The sequence below is a fragment of the Cynocephalus volans genome, chromosome 2 (genome assembly GCF_027409185.1).
Source record: "Cynocephalus volans isolate mCynVol1 chromosome 2, mCynVol1.pri, whole genome shotgun sequence".
Classification (NCBI taxonomy): Eukaryota; Metazoa; Chordata; class Mammalia; order Dermoptera; family Cynocephalidae; genus Cynocephalus; species Cynocephalus volans.
Window position 1 is genome coordinate 99,185,028 of NC_084461.1, and position 18,062 is coordinate 99,203,089.

Here is an 18,062-nt window from a genome sequence, read left to right on the forward strand (position 1 = left end):
GACTTTGGACAGAAACACTGTCATTCTGATAGATAAATAACATATATTTGACTCTTGATTATTTTCACCATCTTAGATGATTTAAATCAAGGTTGTTTATTATCTTTGGTTTCATTAGCTTGAGAAGATACACCATGTTTGTCTTGGGGCTTTTAGTACTCCTCACACCCAACCACAGCAATGTATTCCTCAGATGTGCATATAACTCTGTGGAGTATACTAACATTTATAAAGCAAATGTATTTCACAGGACCCAGCCTCCAAAGCCCTGTAGTTTCAGGTTTAGCCTAACTTTTAAAATTACACATAGAAACGTTAACTTTGCAAAAACCAGGAAACTTTCCCCAGGCTAAAGTCTCTGTTGTAGATATAGAACTGTAACACAACAAGATTGCTGGCTCAAAGGGTAGATGTCCTTGGAGCAGGTTAACCTATTGATTGATATGTTAAGTTGCTTTACTGTTGTGTAAACATATTAAGGAAATTACTGTAGGGAAAGAAAATGTTTGCTAAGAACAAGCTTTTGTTGGCAGATCAACTTAACCTTTTGCAAATTGTATTATGTCACTTTGTTATTTCACTGATGTTTCCAGCTTCTATTGTTAAACTATACTTAGCCATAACTCCACTTATGTTCCTTTTCTGTAACTTTCTGGCCTGTGGAATAAATACTGAGACAGAACCCCAGTTCAGGGTTAATTTTCCAAGGAGGAATGCCTCTCTCTTGAGGGTTCCAGGAAGTTAACCCCTTTGGGGTGTCTCACTGCTCAGAAGAAATGGGCTTTGAGTAGTCCTTTTTTGCATCTCTGTCACCCCATGTGAGGCAAAGCAACATAACTCAGTTATGTGATATAACTCCCTGTGTCAGAGGGACATTCAGTTTTATTACAGGTTAAATACTTTCTAATTAAATCTTCTCCAACTCATCACTACCTGAGTATGTTTCCTTCTTTCTATATCCTTCCAAATTTTTCCAGTTCCCCATGATCAGCTTGAGCTTTATTCCTTCCAAGAGTCTTCTCTGGTTTCTCTGTTTGACAATGATTCTTTCTCATCTCCTTTAGCACATCTTGTTGAACTTTAAACATTTTTTACTCGATCATATATAATCCTGTCCTAGTTCTATTTTTATCTTTTGTCTCAATTTGTATGAGTTTCACACACTTCTTAGGGGTTATTCCCTATGTGTATCACATTCACTGCTACAGATCCAAACACATGTTATTTCAAAGCAACCGCTGTACCTCGAAGAAGTTCTTTGAAGGTTGACAATAAATCAACAAATAGTTGCTGTACCATGGACTAGGTTCTATGTGAATCAAAAAGTTTTATTCACATATTTATTGATCAAACAATCATCCAGTGCTTTCCATGTGTCAGGCTCTGTGCTATTTGCCCAGGTTGCAACCTGGTCAAATAGAAGAGATGGACATATAAATGGATAATTATAACATAACATGTTTCATAATTACAATGATAAATACTCATATATGCACAGGACATAATGGAAACTCATAAAAAACATAAAATAAAATGTCTATCAATTCATTAAAGAAAAGTTACAATTTGGTTGTGTGACAAGACACAGACGAACCTCCTAGTTGCTAAGTATATATATATATGTACATATCAGTATTATGTAGCATTATTAAGGCCTTTTGAGGATTGTGAGAGTACACACACACAAAAAAAGAAAGGAGGCGAGATTCACATTATAGGACCATGTGGTGGACGTGTGTCACTTTTGCCTGCCCAACACCCATTCGCCCTTCTTGTAGTGACCATACCTTGATTCCCTGCCCCTTTCCTCAACTCTCAGTCCATATGATGTAGATAGAGACAAAGTCACTCCAAATTTATAGGATGAGCATGTGATAGACCTGCCCAATCAGGTCACTACAGTCTTCTGGCCAAAGTGGCTTTTTCAGGGATAGGTATATGGCTCAAAAAGAGCTAGTGAGACCAATTTCCAGGACTTTTGTGGAGCTGCTGTGAAGAGGAAAATCATCACTCTTTTCCCTAGGTACTCAACAGAATGGGTGTAAGCCTGGTGCTGCTGGAAGTCACAACAAGGAACCTGAGAATAAAGCCAATGCTGAAGGAAAGGGCTGAGACATGGTAAGTAGAAGATTGATGTGACATCTGAACCACCCATGCTGTACCTGATTGCCTGGATTTCTCCCGTACAGTCACGTTCTCATTCTCTCTCTCTCCCTCTTTCTCTCTTTCTTCCTTCAAAGTATTAGATTTGAGTGTTTGCCGTTTATCACCAAAACCTCTAACTAATATAGTACAGAAGGAACAAAACTCAAGCAATAGCTTGGGTAGCTCTGTGTGGGGTCAATGAGAAGGCCGGCATTACTGAAGCTTAGGTCCATGTTGGGGGGGGGTATTGGGAAACAAACTGGGATATGGGATGAGCCCACTGGATGGAAAGGAGTCTGGCAGCATCAACTGAAATCTGCAGCTTGCAGGCAGAAAGAACAGCTAGGAGGAAACTCCAGTAATTAAGAGGACAAAGGAGAACAGAGATCAGGACCATGGTAGTGCCAATCTGAGAAGTATGAACAGAAGAATCAGTGAGGATTTGGGACTGCTCAAGGACAGGAAAAATAATGATTAATAAAAGGAGATACAAATGCACTAAGTTAATCACACAACTGACCGAGTCTACCCAAACTAAATCTAAAGAAAAGTTAATCTACAGACAGTTGCTTGACAGCATTCTCAGTATGCAACTAAAGAATGTAAAATGGTACCTGTTAACTTAAAGATGTTAGAAGCCTATTCTAACTCCCAATTAAGGAATAGAATAAATTAAATAAACATATTGATCACCCTATGCCATAGGGCTTAGAGTATGTAAAACAAAACAATACACATTCAAAAAACCAAAAAACCCTCAAAACTTCCCCCAAATCTACAATTAGGGCTGAAAATTATTGTGACTTCAGTCTGGTTTTATGCTAGCTGGGCAGTATTTTTTAACAATGAATCACTTTCATGAGTGATTTTATTTAAAAGGCTCTGGGTTAATTACTAATTGCTCACTCAGAGCCCACTGAGGACTCAAACTACTTTTGATTTTCTTAATTCACCAGCCAGAACCCTACATATTAGGACTAATGCAAATGGATTGAAAAATGCCTTCTTGTCTCACTTAACCTGTTTTGAGGGTTTAGAAAAATATTTACATACACAGAAAATACCCCAACAATATTTGAGTAACACTTATTCTGAAAAATTGGGATGTGTCAGGTCTGGATGTGTTTTTCATATATTAAGTAATTGTGGTTTTAATTTTTTCTAAAACAAGACACCAAACCAAAATTCAGGAAGCTGCTTATTTGTTTCCTGCCAAGGAATCAGGGTATCTCCTTAAATTTCCTTCCTCTGGCTTGAGGGGTTTGGAGTCCTTCTTATCTAAACTGTATATTCTTTGATCTAACTTTTTACTTCAAGTATCTATCAAGGAAGACTGTTTTTTGCTGCTAGTTTTTTTGTGAAACTTCAGTGCTTTATATGTTCCTTAAGGACCACCGGGGCACTATCAGAGCAGTAACAAAGGTTGACACATCAGGAGGGAATCTACCTCAAAGAAAAGTCAATAAAGAGCCTTTGAAGATACAGGTTATTGTAAAGTGTTCTAATCTTAGTATAAATTAAATTTAGTTGTACTAATTAGCAGTTTTTAATGTCTGCTGTCTTAAACAATGTTTTAAAACCATGGGGATTTGATTCAAATAAGTTCTTGGGCTCTCTGAGACCTGACCAAAGGAAGAAAAACAAGTGCCCCCAAACTTGAAAGCACAGACATGTGACAAGCTCACTTGGCAAGCTTACAGGGCTGCGTTAGCTCTTTTCAGTGCTTCTTCAGTGGCCTGAAGCACTACCTCTTGCACATAATTCACACATTTGACACATGTATGTGGGAACCATGTAAAAGGTTTACAGCTTGGTTGAAGTAAAGAATGATCTGTTTAGAAGGGCATGTTTAATAAAGGCCCTGTTGGAGTTGCTAAATATGTAAATATTTAATGCTAGGGTTTTTTGTTTTGTTTTGTTTTTTAACTCCAGAGTCTTTCTTAATCACAAAGAGAAACACAATTTTTAAAATGAATTTACAGATAATTCTAATGAATCTAAATTATTTGTTTTCTATTGGGCAGCATACAGAAAGCCTCACAACTGGTTTGGTGTAATGCACGTGTCACTTTGCTGCCAAAACGATGGGCTTTATCTAACAGGAATTGCCCTTGGATCCCACCTCAAGACCCTGGGGACCATGTGTCTGTAGTCTCTGGGAATGGCCCCTGGATGGCTGTGTTCTTTTTAGTTTCCATCTTGGTCATCAAGACAAAGCTTTCTAAGTTAAAGCTGCAGGGGACTTGAAGGAAGCATTTCCCTCAATGGGTGACTTCTTAATGTTATCTGCCGCTTACTAGCTCTAGAGCCTCAGTTTCCTCCTTTAAGTAAGGAGGATTCTGTTCTAAACGTGGAAGGTAGTTGTGAGGATTAGAGATGATGATAAGTATAATAATAATACTATTATTTATTGAAAGCCTACTGTGAATAGGCAGTGTGTAGAAGTTTTAAGTGTGACATCTCACTAAATCCTTCCAACTACTACAAAATGCATGTATTACTACTCTATCATAAGAGATAAGAAAACTGAAACTCAGAATAATCAAGAACCTAGCCCAAGTCTCAAGGCAACTCAGTGGTGAACCTGGGATCTATCTTTCTAGCAGATAACACAAATAGTACTTATTCATACATCAGCTATGTAATTTAATAGTTATAGCAATAACAATAGTGAATATTAGTAATTTTTAACCATTTTACTATTGTTATTGCTATAACTATTAAATTACATAGCTGATGTATGAAATACATATAAAATTTAAAATATGATATCTAAGATGACTTAAAATGGATATAAAAATCTATTATATGGTTGTTCAGGTACCTTCATATTTCCCAAAGTATTTTTGAGCAGATAATGCAAGACCTAAGAGAAACTTTGAGAAAAAGTCTATGGTCAATTAAATTTGGGAAATGCTATATATTTTATTCTTCTAGAGATGCACAAGAAACATTAGCATATTAAAGGTCTGAGATGTCTTGCAGTAAAGAAAACTATTAATCTAGTTTAATCCAGAGTTTTCAAATGTATTGGACAAAGGAATTCTTTCTTCACATAATATTTATGACCATCCCTTGAAATCCCTGTTCTGTGGAAAACACTTGGAAAAAATGAATCTATCAAAATTCCTCTTTGAATTTTGAGCCTGTAATGTTTTGAAAAGCCTTCTTTTTCATCCAATTCTACTTCCTGCTGTGGATGTGCTGTGAAATGTCAGCATTGACAATAAAGGTTTTCTGACACTTGACTGTTAAACCTAAATTTTCCTTAGGATTTTCTCACAACAGTACAGCATTCTTTCTACTTTTCTCCATGTTGCAGTCACAGGTAAAATCCTGACCCTTTCCTGACACTCCTGTTCACAGCATAGTCATGTGTTGCTTAACAATGGGAATACATTCTGAGAAAAGTGTCATCAGGTGATTTTATTGCTGTGCAAACATCACAGAGTGCACTTACACAAACCTAGATGGTATAGCCCACTACACACCTACTCTCTATATAGCCTGTTGCTCCTGTTGCAGTCTGTCTGAAATATCCGTATGCTGCATATGACTGCATTTCTCAGCTCTCCTTATAGACCACATCTTCTGCACCATTTAATGACATCTGAGGTTCTGTTAACTCTAATTTAAACCTTATTACTATTTAATTTGTCATGTGCTTATGTCTCCACAATTAAATTGCAATTCCTTGGTGTCTAGAACTCAGCATTGCAATTCCACGTATCCCTAAAAGACCATGAACACAGTGCATTGCTCATTCATTCATTCAACAAATAAGCACTGAGCATTTCCCATGTTCCAGGCACTATTCCAAGGTCATCAGTACTTTAGTGGAACTTTTACTGCACTGGGGGAGATAGATAAATGTTCAAATAGGTACAAATAATGTCAGATAACTGTAAGTGGTATGCAGCCATAAGGGCATTGAAAGAAAGTGAGCAGAGATGCCGGGTACTGTTCAAGCTTTATTAAAGGAAAAGAATCTACTGGGGCTGCCCTGAAAATGGGGGACAGCACCAGGTGTGGGGGTGGTAGAGCTTATATAGTGTGCCAAGGGCTGGCTGATACCATCAAGGAGGGTCATTATGCTAATGTGGATCGGGGTGGAGAACTGCATCCTTGTGGAAGCAAAAGGGGTTTCTGTTTAAGTCAGGAGCCTTCTCGTAAAGGGAAGAGGGGAGAGGAGGAGGTGGGCGGTGCCATTTTGTACTTGGGCTTGTCTAAAGTGGTGCTGGTTATGTTTAAGATCTATTAGGTATGTGAAAGAGTGAAAGAAGGAGGTGACTTTAGCTTGGGAAGGACTCTCTAAAGAGAAAATATTTAAGCTGAAATCTGAATAACAGGAAAGAGCCAGCTATGAAATGAGAAAGTTGCAAAGAATATGGGTCTAGGCCAGAGGAAAGAGCTTTGGCAAAAGCTAGGAGGCTGGCTGAATTTGCTAAATTAGAGGAACAGCAGAAAAACCAGTGTGGCTGGAACACATGTAGAAAGTCAGGGGAATCAATATGAGATCAACTTAGAGTGGTGGGTACAAGCCAGACTATGGTAAGGAATTTGGACTTTATTTTAAGGTGGTACGGAAGCCACAGAGCATTTTGACATGGGGATGACCTAAGCATGTTTTTATATCTTTTGAAGATCACTCTGCCTGCAGGGTAGAGAATGAAATGTAGAGAGTCAAGGGAAGGAAGGGAGGCCAGTTACAGGAATTTTAGTAAGCAAGGCAAGAAATGATGTTGATTTGTACAACGGTGATGGCACGAAAACAAAGGAAATGGACAGATTCTGGATGAGCTTGGAAAAAAAGATAATGAGACTTGCTGGCTTGAGCAAATAGGAGGATAGTGAAATTTCCTAGAGGGGACTGTTTCCTAGATGGGGATAGCCGGGAGAGGAGTGAGCCAGGAGAAAGGGTAGAAAAGGGAATGAAAAGTTCCTTTTGACTGTGTTAAGGCTGAGAGCACTATAAGATATCTAGAAATATGTGTCAATTTTACTTGATTCTGGAGCTCATGGGAAAGGGCAGGGCTAGATATGTATATTTGGGAATCACTGGTCCAAAAATAGATTTTAAAATTATGGGGCCACATGAAATCACAGAGGGAGAAAATGTAACCCCAAGGTCCCTCAAAATTTGGAAAGTGCAATAGGGGAAGAGGAGAAAAAAAAAAAAGAAAAGGCTGGGAAAGGGAAGCTAAAGTGGTAGGCAGACAGAAACCCAGGAGAATGTGGTGTCAAGAAATCAGAGAGAATAAAGAACTGCTAGGGAGTGGTCAGCCTGGTCAAATGCTGAAGATGTAGATGGGGACAGAAAAGGAACCAGTGGATTGGCCAACATTGAGGCAACAAGAGCAGGGTCAGCGTGGTGGTGAGGACTGAAGATGGTGAGAGTAGGCTGAAGGAGGAATGAGAGGTGAAGACCGGTAAGCATTCAGTGTAGACAAACTCTTCAAAAAGTTTTGCTGTGAAGAGGAGCAGAGAAGCTGGGCAGTAGTAGTTAGAAAGACCTGGAGCCAGAGAGGGATTCCTCCAACCCCAAAATGGGAGATACTGGAGTTTACCTAAATAGAGTCAGAAGGAAAGACTAATGATATAGAAAAGAGAGGGACTAATTGAACACATAAATCTTGGTTTAATTAATGTCAATTTTTAAATGTATTTGACTTACATTAGACTGAACAGGAGGTTGTTTTCCAACACGTGAGTTGAACTGTGACAATCTCCAGGACTTAAAACTGGGTGGTAGTAATAATAACAATATTAGCTTAAAACTTATTTAGTGCTTATTATGTGCCAGGCATTGCTTAATGTGCTTTACATATATATTAGTTCCTTTGTTCCTCCAGTAATAGTAATTGCCCCATTTTATACTTGAGGAAACTGAGACACAAACAGGTTAAGTAACTTGTCTAATGTCATGCAGGTGGCAAGTGGCAGAACCCGGATTCACACTCAATTTGACACTGAAGCCTTAGCTACCAGGATAAACTGGTAAGAGGTTTCATAGCCGCTGGCTCTTCCTCAGTTCACAACGTGTTTTATGATTCACCTCCTCTCATTTACCTTTTCTTTTCCCGAGGCTATAAGGTTATTTAAAAGGATGAAAGGGAATTGTTTGTCAACCCTTTCTTTGGGTGGGGCAAACCAGATGGGCAAACCAATTAGAGGTGGGCAGCAATTCTTCCAAACTTGATCCTTTTAAACATTTATAAACATTTACTATACATTAAAACATTTTTTGACAGTTAAACAGGTTGTTTTTTTTCCAAAGTATTATTTCTATATTCACATTTAATATACATTTATACAATATTTTAATTACTATATGGTATTCACTTGTTGGGATGTTCCACAGTTCACTAAACCCTTCGAATATGTATGTGTGTGCGCTTATGTATTTACATAAGAAAACAATGTCCTTGGCAGAAAAATTAGAAAACACAGTATAGCAAAAAGAATTCCACTTATTCCTTCATGTAATAAATATTTACTGGGTATCCATTTTGTTATGCAAACATTACAAATCATGCTTTTAAGTACTATTTAAAAGCATGAAGAAAATGCAAAGGAAAAACTGCAAGATACAAAACTATATAGAAAGTATGTGAAGAGATTACTAAAAAACAAAAAAAATCACACACACACACACACACACGCAACCATACAACAGGGAGGAGGGGAGGAGGGGAGGGAGGGAGACACCTCAGAAGTAAACATACAAAATTTAAGCAGTAGATATTATTTCCGGGTGGTGAGGGATTAAGGGTGATTTTCATTTTCTTCTGCTTGCCTTTTTTCCCCTTATTTTTCTATAATGAGCATATATTACTTTAATACTCAGAAAAATATTATTTCAAAATTAAATATTTCTACATATTATGCCGAGAGCACATGCATTACCAGAATCTGATTTGCAGCTAAAGTGGAATTCATTAAGGTAGTAAGGCATAGGGTATATGTAGACATTTCTATTGTTTCAATTACTCAACAAAAATTGCTCCAAATGATTCCACTGCCAGGGGCATTGTTTGTGTGTGTGTGTGTGTGTGTGTGTGTGTGTGTGTGTGTGTGTGTGTGTGTGTGTGTGTGTGTGTGTGTGTGTGTGTGTGTGTGTGTGTGTTATGGGGCACTACGTAATTATGCATGGGCATTGTTCGGGTGTGTGTGTGTGTGTGTGTGTGTGTGTGTGTGTGTGTGTGTGTGTTATGGGGCACTACGTAATTATGCATGGGCATTGTTCGGGGGTGTGTGTGTGTGTGTGTGTGTGTTATGGGGCACTACGTAATTATGCATGGTAATTAGCAAATACAAAACAAATGAAGGACAATTAACATGGAGCTTTACTCCTTGCCACTAGATCTACCTAGCAGAGAAAGAAACAGAAAAAGAGATCTAGGAAACATTTTCAAGGAAAAAAAAAATCCTTGAAATAGAGGTAGAAAATTCAGATACTTTCTTCCATCCCATTGTTCAGGCTACACTTTAAGATGCCTCTTTTCTTTTTAACTTTTTATTATGTAAAGTTTCAAACATATTAAAAAATATGTATAGGTGACTACTCAAAAATATGTACAAGAAACCCCATGTTCCTGTCACCTACTTTGAATAACTATCAACATTAAAAACTTTCTTTCCAACTGTTTATCTTACACCAGTAACAAACAGTAATCCTTGCGAACAGCAAAACTATCTTTATAGAAAAAAATTTTAACATTAAGTAAAAAAAGAAGTACCTTTAAACACCTCTTCACTAAGCTTTGGAGAAATCTCCAAATAGCTTCTAAGGCCTGCTGATGCAGCTACCACCTTTTTTATCCATTTGCCTTTCCTCTCTAGTAGCTATTTGAATGCATTATTATGCTTGGAGGATGGAAGAACCAAAATAAAGAAAGCCAGAAGCCAGGAAGTGTGAAGCCATCAGGAAATAGGGGAAATAACAAGCACTCAGCCAGGCAGCCCCGGAGCAAGCTGGCCGTGAGCTGGGAGGCCACTCTTCATTTACAGAGATCAGGAGGCAGGGCTAGCAGAGCACTATTAAACTGCCACCTGGTTGTACCTACCCAAACTGTTGTCACTGCTTGTGGGCCAGGAAGCAATTCTATCCCTCAGCTTCTTCTTTTTACAGGAGTTGTCTGACTTCACAGAAAGGTCTACTTCCTCCTTCCTAATTTCTCGAACGAGCTGCATGCGGCACCTTGTAAAATCCTGAAAGGAAATCTTCCCATTTTCATCTGCGCCCAATTGGCTCATGATCTCAGCCACAGATTCTTCCATATTCAATTGGCGACAGACCATCAACAAGTCATTTCTAAAGAAAGGGTTGAACAGAAAAAAAACATGTTAGGAGAGATATTTGATATAGAAACAGTGGTTAACGGGGAAAAAAAAGGGGGTATTTCCTAAATATAACCATACATAGTAGACCTACTTTCATCTTTCTCATTGCTTCTACAATAGTGGTAAGACTACCAAAAACTTCTGTTTCATCTGTTTATTCTAGACAAAAACTCTATTATTACTTGCAAAGAGGAGGTAACTTTTAATCCTTTGTTCTCTTTTTCTTCCTGTCTCCACTCCCTTCTCTCCCTTTCCTTTTTTTTTTTGAAATTGAAGAGTGGAAAGTTCTTTCTTTACACCTGGAGAATATAGCACTGTAATCTCATTGTAAGATAAAGTTTCAGAACATAGAAAAGACATTGTTTCTACTCTTGGCAGAGTTCAAAATCTAGTCAAGTTGTAAAAGGACAACAAAAGTTTTAACAAGCTTGATTTTCAGCTTTCTGGACCAATCAGCCAATTTTACTACTTCTTTAAAATGTAATTTAATCTTGACTTCCACGATTTAGTGCTTAACGACCTCTGGTTTTTCCTGATTTTCTTTGTGTATTTTCTACCTTCCCATCAGCATTTAGTAAGCCCTAAGACTTACAGCAGGGATCAAAATCCCAAGCGTCTTCTGGGACTAGATGTAATTAATGTGAATGTGTACAGTGGGTAGATCTAAGACAACGGGGTTTGGTGTTTCTTTGTCTGGACTAAAGAAGTGTATCTAGCCTATAGGGATTCAAATTAAAAAAAGAAAAAGGAAAACAATAAAAAAAAGGAATATCAAGAAAAACAACATTATGCTGGCCAAGAAAATTTATCTGGAGGACATCAGTTTGAACCCTGACATAGAAGCCTTGCTCTTTTCTCTCTACCTAAATTCCTTTGGGAAACATTTTGTTCATATTCCTCCAACTATAAGTCTCAATAAAGGTCATAGGATTACAGAATTTAAGAGCTGAAAGAGACACTAGAATTTAGTCCACAATCAAAAACAAAACTAATTTGTGCTCCTGTCTCAACATACCTCCAAAGTTCAATCATCTTGAGAACATGCCCAATTTGATCTTTGCTGATAGCTGAGGACTAACCATGAAAAAGTAAGACCAACTCTTCTCTTCTAGTCACCCTTTAGAAATTCCATCTCCTGGTTAATGCTACTACGATCTCTCCAAATTCCCTAGGCTCACATAATTGTGATATCTTCTCATTCATTCCACTTCACCCCTAATTCTCATCCCTCTGTCCCCATCCCATTCCCCAAGTTTCCAGTGTCCTATTATCAAATTTCTATTGGCCTGAAATGCTTTCATACATACTCTTCATTTTGTTTTTCAATAAGCATAAACAGTCTCCAAGACCTTCTTAATTTATGACACTAGCCTTTTTAGGTGATCACCCTGCTTTCACAAGCTATCCCATTTTCATGTTTCATGAAGAATTTTTACACATAGCCACATTTTATTTTTTCTTGTGTGTATGTATGTGTCTGTGTGCCTATGCATATTATATATATGCCTCTCTGTGTACACACACACACATTTGTAAGATAGACGGATAGGTGGATGAATAAATAAATATATTCATGGAAGTGGGTAAATTTAAATTTAGTCCTAACTTTTTCTTCCCCCTGTCGTAGTGGTATACATCTAAACCCTTGTCTTGGCCTCAGGGCCAAGGACACTCATGGTAGATGTGTCCTTCCCCATCCCTTAACTTCAGGCTTAACATCTAACTTGCTTTAGCCCCTGGAATATTAATGGATGTTTGTTTATATAGTTGGGTTTGTTCCCTTTGGCCTGGGCCCCAAAATAAGCTACCCCAGCTGAGCTGCAGATTCATAGTCTAAGAAGAGCCATTCCAGCTGATTCCAAAATGTGTGATCAAGAATAAGTTCTTATTGTTTATGACAATTAAAGCTAATTGTTAGGCTGAGATTTTGTGATTTTTCCCCCCAGCAATAGCTGATTGATACACTGGAATAATGTTTGTTTATTTGTTTGTTTCAAATGCTTTCATATGCTTCTCTTTTTTGCCCTTCCTTGCATACAACCTGCCTGATATTTAGCTGGATTCATTCAAGAGTTAGGGATTATTAGGATTGCTAAAGCAGAAATGCAAACGAAAGAAAGGGACCAGATTTTTCTCTGGGTCCAGGGTTCAGATTATACTTCTAAAATAAGAATTTCTTTTTTAGAATTTTAGACAATAGTCTGAAAAATTAGTCTTGGTGAGAAATAAAGAGGATTTCTAAATCCCAGAAGTTCAGATAATTTGATGTTAACATTAATATTCTCTAAATGGTAACAATACGGTGTTTTCATTCTAACTTTCTGCAATGTATTACACTACTTTCACAACTTGATATGTAATTTTAGGTCTTAAAAGTGGGAATAATAATAGTACCTATCTCATAGGTTTGTTTTGTGAGATAACGGATGTAATGCACTTAACATATCTCCCGGTACATATTAAGTACTCAGTAAATAGTAGCTGTTATTATGATTATAATTATTGATCACAGATCTTTCACAATGCCCCAGTTTCATGATTAAGGCTTTAGTAATGAAGCACAAACTGCTCAGGGGAAAAAAAAAGCGTATTGAACTGAACTGAGTGCCTCACTAAGTGGAACACTCTGTCCACAGAGGCCCACCCTTCCTCGCCACCTGTGGCCCACTTATGTACACCGGGTACCCTGATGAGAAACTCAGCTCTGTCCAGGCTTCAGAAGCTCCTGTCTACAAAAAGCAGCTGAAAGAAAGGATTTGTGTCCTAGAAATGCCAATTCAGAGTAGAATGTGTAATATTGAATTTTCACTTTAAAAGTGTGGGCCATTGAGAGGCTGACGTAAAAGATCAAAACCAGAATATATTGCACTCTACTAAATTAAGTCAGACTGTAATGTTTAAATACAAGTGCTAGTTTTTAAAGACTAAATTAAAACTAAATTCTTTCAGTATAGAGATATAAAACTAACAATAACAACTAACAACCCTGCAGGGGAACTATTATCCCCACTGTATAGATTAAGATATGAAGGCTGAAAGAATCACAGAGACAAAATGTGGCAAAGCCAGGAATCTAATCCAAATTTAAGTCTGATTCTGAAGCTCTGTTCTTTCTATTCTATTATCGAGCATCTTGGATGTCAGTAATACCTAAATTTTGGCATGAGAACACAATTAGGGACAGTACTCATACGAGCAGCTTGTTTATCAAAGGTCATGAACTAACAATACTTTTATATTAAACCAGAAAGATTATATTCACTTGTTTATGTGTTTTCTTTCTACGTTAAATACAGCTGAAAACACTAAGTTGCTTTTTATTATCAACATGATGAGAAAACAAAGTTACAGGAGAGAAAAAAAATTCCAAAAGCTCTCCTTCATATCAAGAGCAAAATCGAGAGAACTTGATTCACAGGGTTTATCTATAAGCCACTGTGATAGGTTATTAAAAATGGCCCTCAGTGAATTACAGCCCCCTGTAACCATGCCCCTTTTCAATGTATCTTTGACATTTCTCTCATCAATAGGTGGAGCTATTTTCCTGCCCTTGAATCCAGGCTGGCCCTGAGACTTGCTTTGACCAACGGAATGTGGCAGAAATAATATTCTAGGACTCTGAACACATAGGCTTCAAGACACCTAATACCTTCTACTTTCAGCTCAAATCCTCCCAACTCCATGCAGTCCCGGTAGCCCAGTGAAGCACACAGTGGTCTCTTCCTTTTCATAACATTTAGAACCTTCACCATTCATTCAGTGATTAGGTATAGTTTTGTGATAACTTGTGGATGTGGATTGTACTAAACTTTCATTTCTCTTTTTAAAAAAATTGTTTTCACATATTCAAGCCTTATCTTCCCGATCTGACTATAAGCTCCTTGGAAGCCAGTTCTGGTCCTTCATCAACCTCCTTTAAGATATGTGCAGCACCCAGCGAATCACCTTGTACACAGCAGACTTCTATCACATTTGTTCTGATGGACTGATTCACAAACTCTCAGAAGTTAAAAATGATCACACTTTAGAAGGAAGTCCCCACTTCATTTGATGTTTTCCCACATATACCTCTGTCTATATTTTCCCACAAAATGCAGCATATGTGATGCTCAGTAAGCATGAATGACCAATGGACCCCAGAGAAAAACTAAGAACCCTGTAGCCTTAATGACAGAGCAGTATGGCAGTATCTTTGTCCTAGGCAAGAAAAGTTTCCCAGAGGAAGAGATACTATGTTGGAATTGTCCTAAACTGAGGTAGTACAGTGAAGAACTATTTGCATACTTATAATATCATCACATAAAGCACCTGCCTTTAAAAAAAGAAAGCCAAAAAACTTTTGTATATTATTTCAGAAAATACACATTCACTATAGAAAATGTAGGCAATCAAAAAGAAAATACAAATTACATGAAATCTCTATCCAGCAATAACCACAGTGAATATTTTGATAAATTTCACAAAGTTTTGGTGAAATTTTTTCCTCTAAATCATCATTGCTACAAGTCCTCTAAAAGGTGTTTCATACTTACTCATATTCATACATATGTCTTATCTTCAGAGGATATCAGCACGACATGAGAAAGGAACAGACTCCAGTTTATAGCAGAGAAACTGGCTAAGTCAGCTAATATTTAGTTCTGTTTAAGTCACACAAAAATGTGTTTTAGAAGACCCTAACTTCAGTTCCACAAATATTCAAAGTGTGAAAAATCATAAGTAAACAGGTTATACAAAAAACAGTTTTCTGGGCTACAGCTGGTAATTTCTCAGTACAGCTCTTGGATGGAGCAACACATTTGCCTTTCATTGCTTCTTAGTATGACAACTAAAGTGAAGTACAAAACAAGTAAATAGGCAGGGGAGCTGCTGAGGCAGTAGCTAAATGCTAAAGGTTCTGGGTTTAGAGTCAGCCAGTATGATGAATAGTGAGAATAAGAGTGGGGCTGAAGACAGTGGGGTTATCCTTCCTTTTCACAAAATAGAATAAAGAGATATTGTTCAAAGCTGGTAAATCCAGATACAGAGGTATAAGTATGTTATTTAGTGTTATGACAGATATGATCAGGAGAACTAGTAGCACCAATGGTAAAAAGCACTCCCTTTGTGGAGTGGGCAGAATTGAGCTTTGTCACCAACTCTTCTGTATTATTTCATTTTGTTTTTTATCAGGTGCATGAATTGCTTTGATAAAAATGTTTTCAAATAAAAAAACACAAAGAGGTCATTATTGTAATCTGAGACATGACAGACAAAAGACCAGTATTTAGATATATAAGGATTCCTACAATGCAATAAAGAAAAGATAACAACCCAATAGAAAAATGGGCAAACAATGTGAACGTTAACAGAACAGAAAATCTGAATGGCCAATAACATGAAAAGATTCTCAACCTCACTACACACAAGGAAAATGCAAATTAAAACAAAATCGGTTACCATTTCTATAAGATTGCCAAAAATGTTAGTCTTAAAATACCTAGTGCTGAAATACCAAGGAAGCAGAAACTTTCATAGGGTGTTGGTGAAAGAAAAACTGCTACCATTCTGTATAGAAGACTTTAGCAACATCTAAAAAAAGTCAAGTACACCCTTCAACAAGAAACCTGACTTTTTGTTCCATGTGCTCAAGAAACTTATGTATAGACAGAGGAGACATGTATGGTACCTGTAATAGCAAAGAACTGGAAACAGCTTAATAATGATATTAAGTAGTCATATGATAATAACAGCTAACATATATTGAATGTTTATTGTATGCCAGGGCCTGATCTAGTGCTTTATATTCATATATGTCCATTAATTTAATCCTCACAACCATCCTATGGGGTTGGTACTATTATTTACAAGTAAGAAAATTGAGAACAGAGGTGTTAAGTAACTAGTCCAGATGTCTATCAACAGAGAATATACATATATAGATCAAGGTGGCATCAGGTAATGAAATATGATGGAAGAGAGTTTTTGAAAAAAATACATCTATAATGTATCATCATTAATCTCAAAAACAGTAGTAAGCAAAAACATAAAGTTGAAGAATTACATGAACAATATGACAGCATTTATCAAAAGTTTAATAATATACAAAGAAACACTATAAATTGTATATGGATTTACACTTAGGTAATAAAAACAAGGTAAGGAAACATAAATATCAACTGTAAAGTGGTGATAAAGGGAGGGGAAGAGGATTGGGGAAAGGTACAAGGGGACTTTAACACACACCTGTATGTGTATGGTTGAATCCCAAATGTTCCCTTTCAGTTAAGTAGTAATTCATTTTCTACTGGGTCGTGCCATGTGTTTATCTTGAACTCAAAGTCCTACATTGAATTCATCATCTTGTACCCCTCCCTGAATTTACTCCTCCTGTCTTTACATCTATTACACCATCCAGTCACCCATGCTAGAAATCTAGAAGTCATCTAGCATGTTTCCTTGTCAGTTGTCCCCACATCCAATCACTTACTAAGAACTAGAGCTTTTCTTGTTCCATCCTGATTATCCTTACCACTCTCGTCACTTTCAACCTGGTTTATCACAATGATCTACTAATGGGTCTCCCTCTTTCCAAGTGGCCCCAACAGATTCTATCTGCTTTAAATCCTTTACCTGCTCCCCCCAAGACTTTTAGCTTCACACCCAAGTTTCTTGCTTCATGGTCAAGGCCCATCAGAATGCAGCTGCCCTACATCTCTAGCTTCCCCTTCCTGCTGAATGAAGCAGGCAACCTTCATTCTAGTCCCACTGAATTTCTTTTAGTTTCCACAAGAGGCATTGTAGTTTTACATGCTCATGCTTTGCACGTTTGTCCCTCTGCTTAGAACATTCTTCTCTTTTCCTTTCACCAAACTCCAACCCATGCTTCATAACACACTCAAACAGCATTGCCTTCAGAAATCTTCCCTAAGTATCTCACATAACTCCAGTCTAATTCTACCCTTTCTTTACCTTAGCAAGGCACTTGTGCTAGCTTCGGTCACTTACCCCACCCTACAGTAATTATTGATTTATTTTCTCTCTCTTCTACTAGACCACAGGTTGGCACCTAAGGCATGCAGTCAAATCCAGATCCCTGCTAGTTTTTGTAAATCTAGTGTTTTGGAACACAGCATGCGCATTCATCTATGCCTTGTCTATGGCTACTTTCTTGCTAAAGCAGTACAGCTGAGTAGTTATGAGAGACCATATAGCCCACAAAACCAAAAATATTTACTATATGACCCTTAACAGAAAGAGTTTACAAACTGGTACTAGACTATAAATTCCTAAAGGACAGGGTTCATTCTTTGTTCATCTTTGAATCTCTCAAACTAGGTATATGGTAGGTGCTAAATAAATACATAATAAGGAAGTGAATGAGTGAGTAAATAAAATGTTAGACTTGAAGTAACAAGAGGTGGGGAGAGAACTTAAACAATAAGAAACTTTAATTTCATTTCTCCTTTACTTATTGCACACCCCAACTTGTAATCACAAATTAAAACAAAATGAGTTGACATCATTAGGTTGTTTGTTTTTCTTTTGGTGGCTGGTCTGTATGGGGATCCCAACCCTTGACCTTGGTGTTGCAA

At 37.4% G+C, this 18,062-nt stretch overlaps 1 protein-coding gene across 1 annotated transcript in view; it reads right to left on the reverse strand.

Moving 5' to 3' along the window:
- The window catches only part of MCC (MCC regulator of WNT signaling pathway), a 405,468-nt gene that overhangs the window by 325,340 nt on the left and 62,066 nt on the right, over positions 1–18,062 (reverse strand). Inside the window, exon 2 of the mRNA XM_063087360.1 lies at positions 10,212–10,459. Coding sequence (XP_062943430.1) covers positions 10,212–10,459 — 248 coding nt within the window. The remainder of the gene's footprint in view (positions 1–10,211; positions 10,460–18,062) is intronic.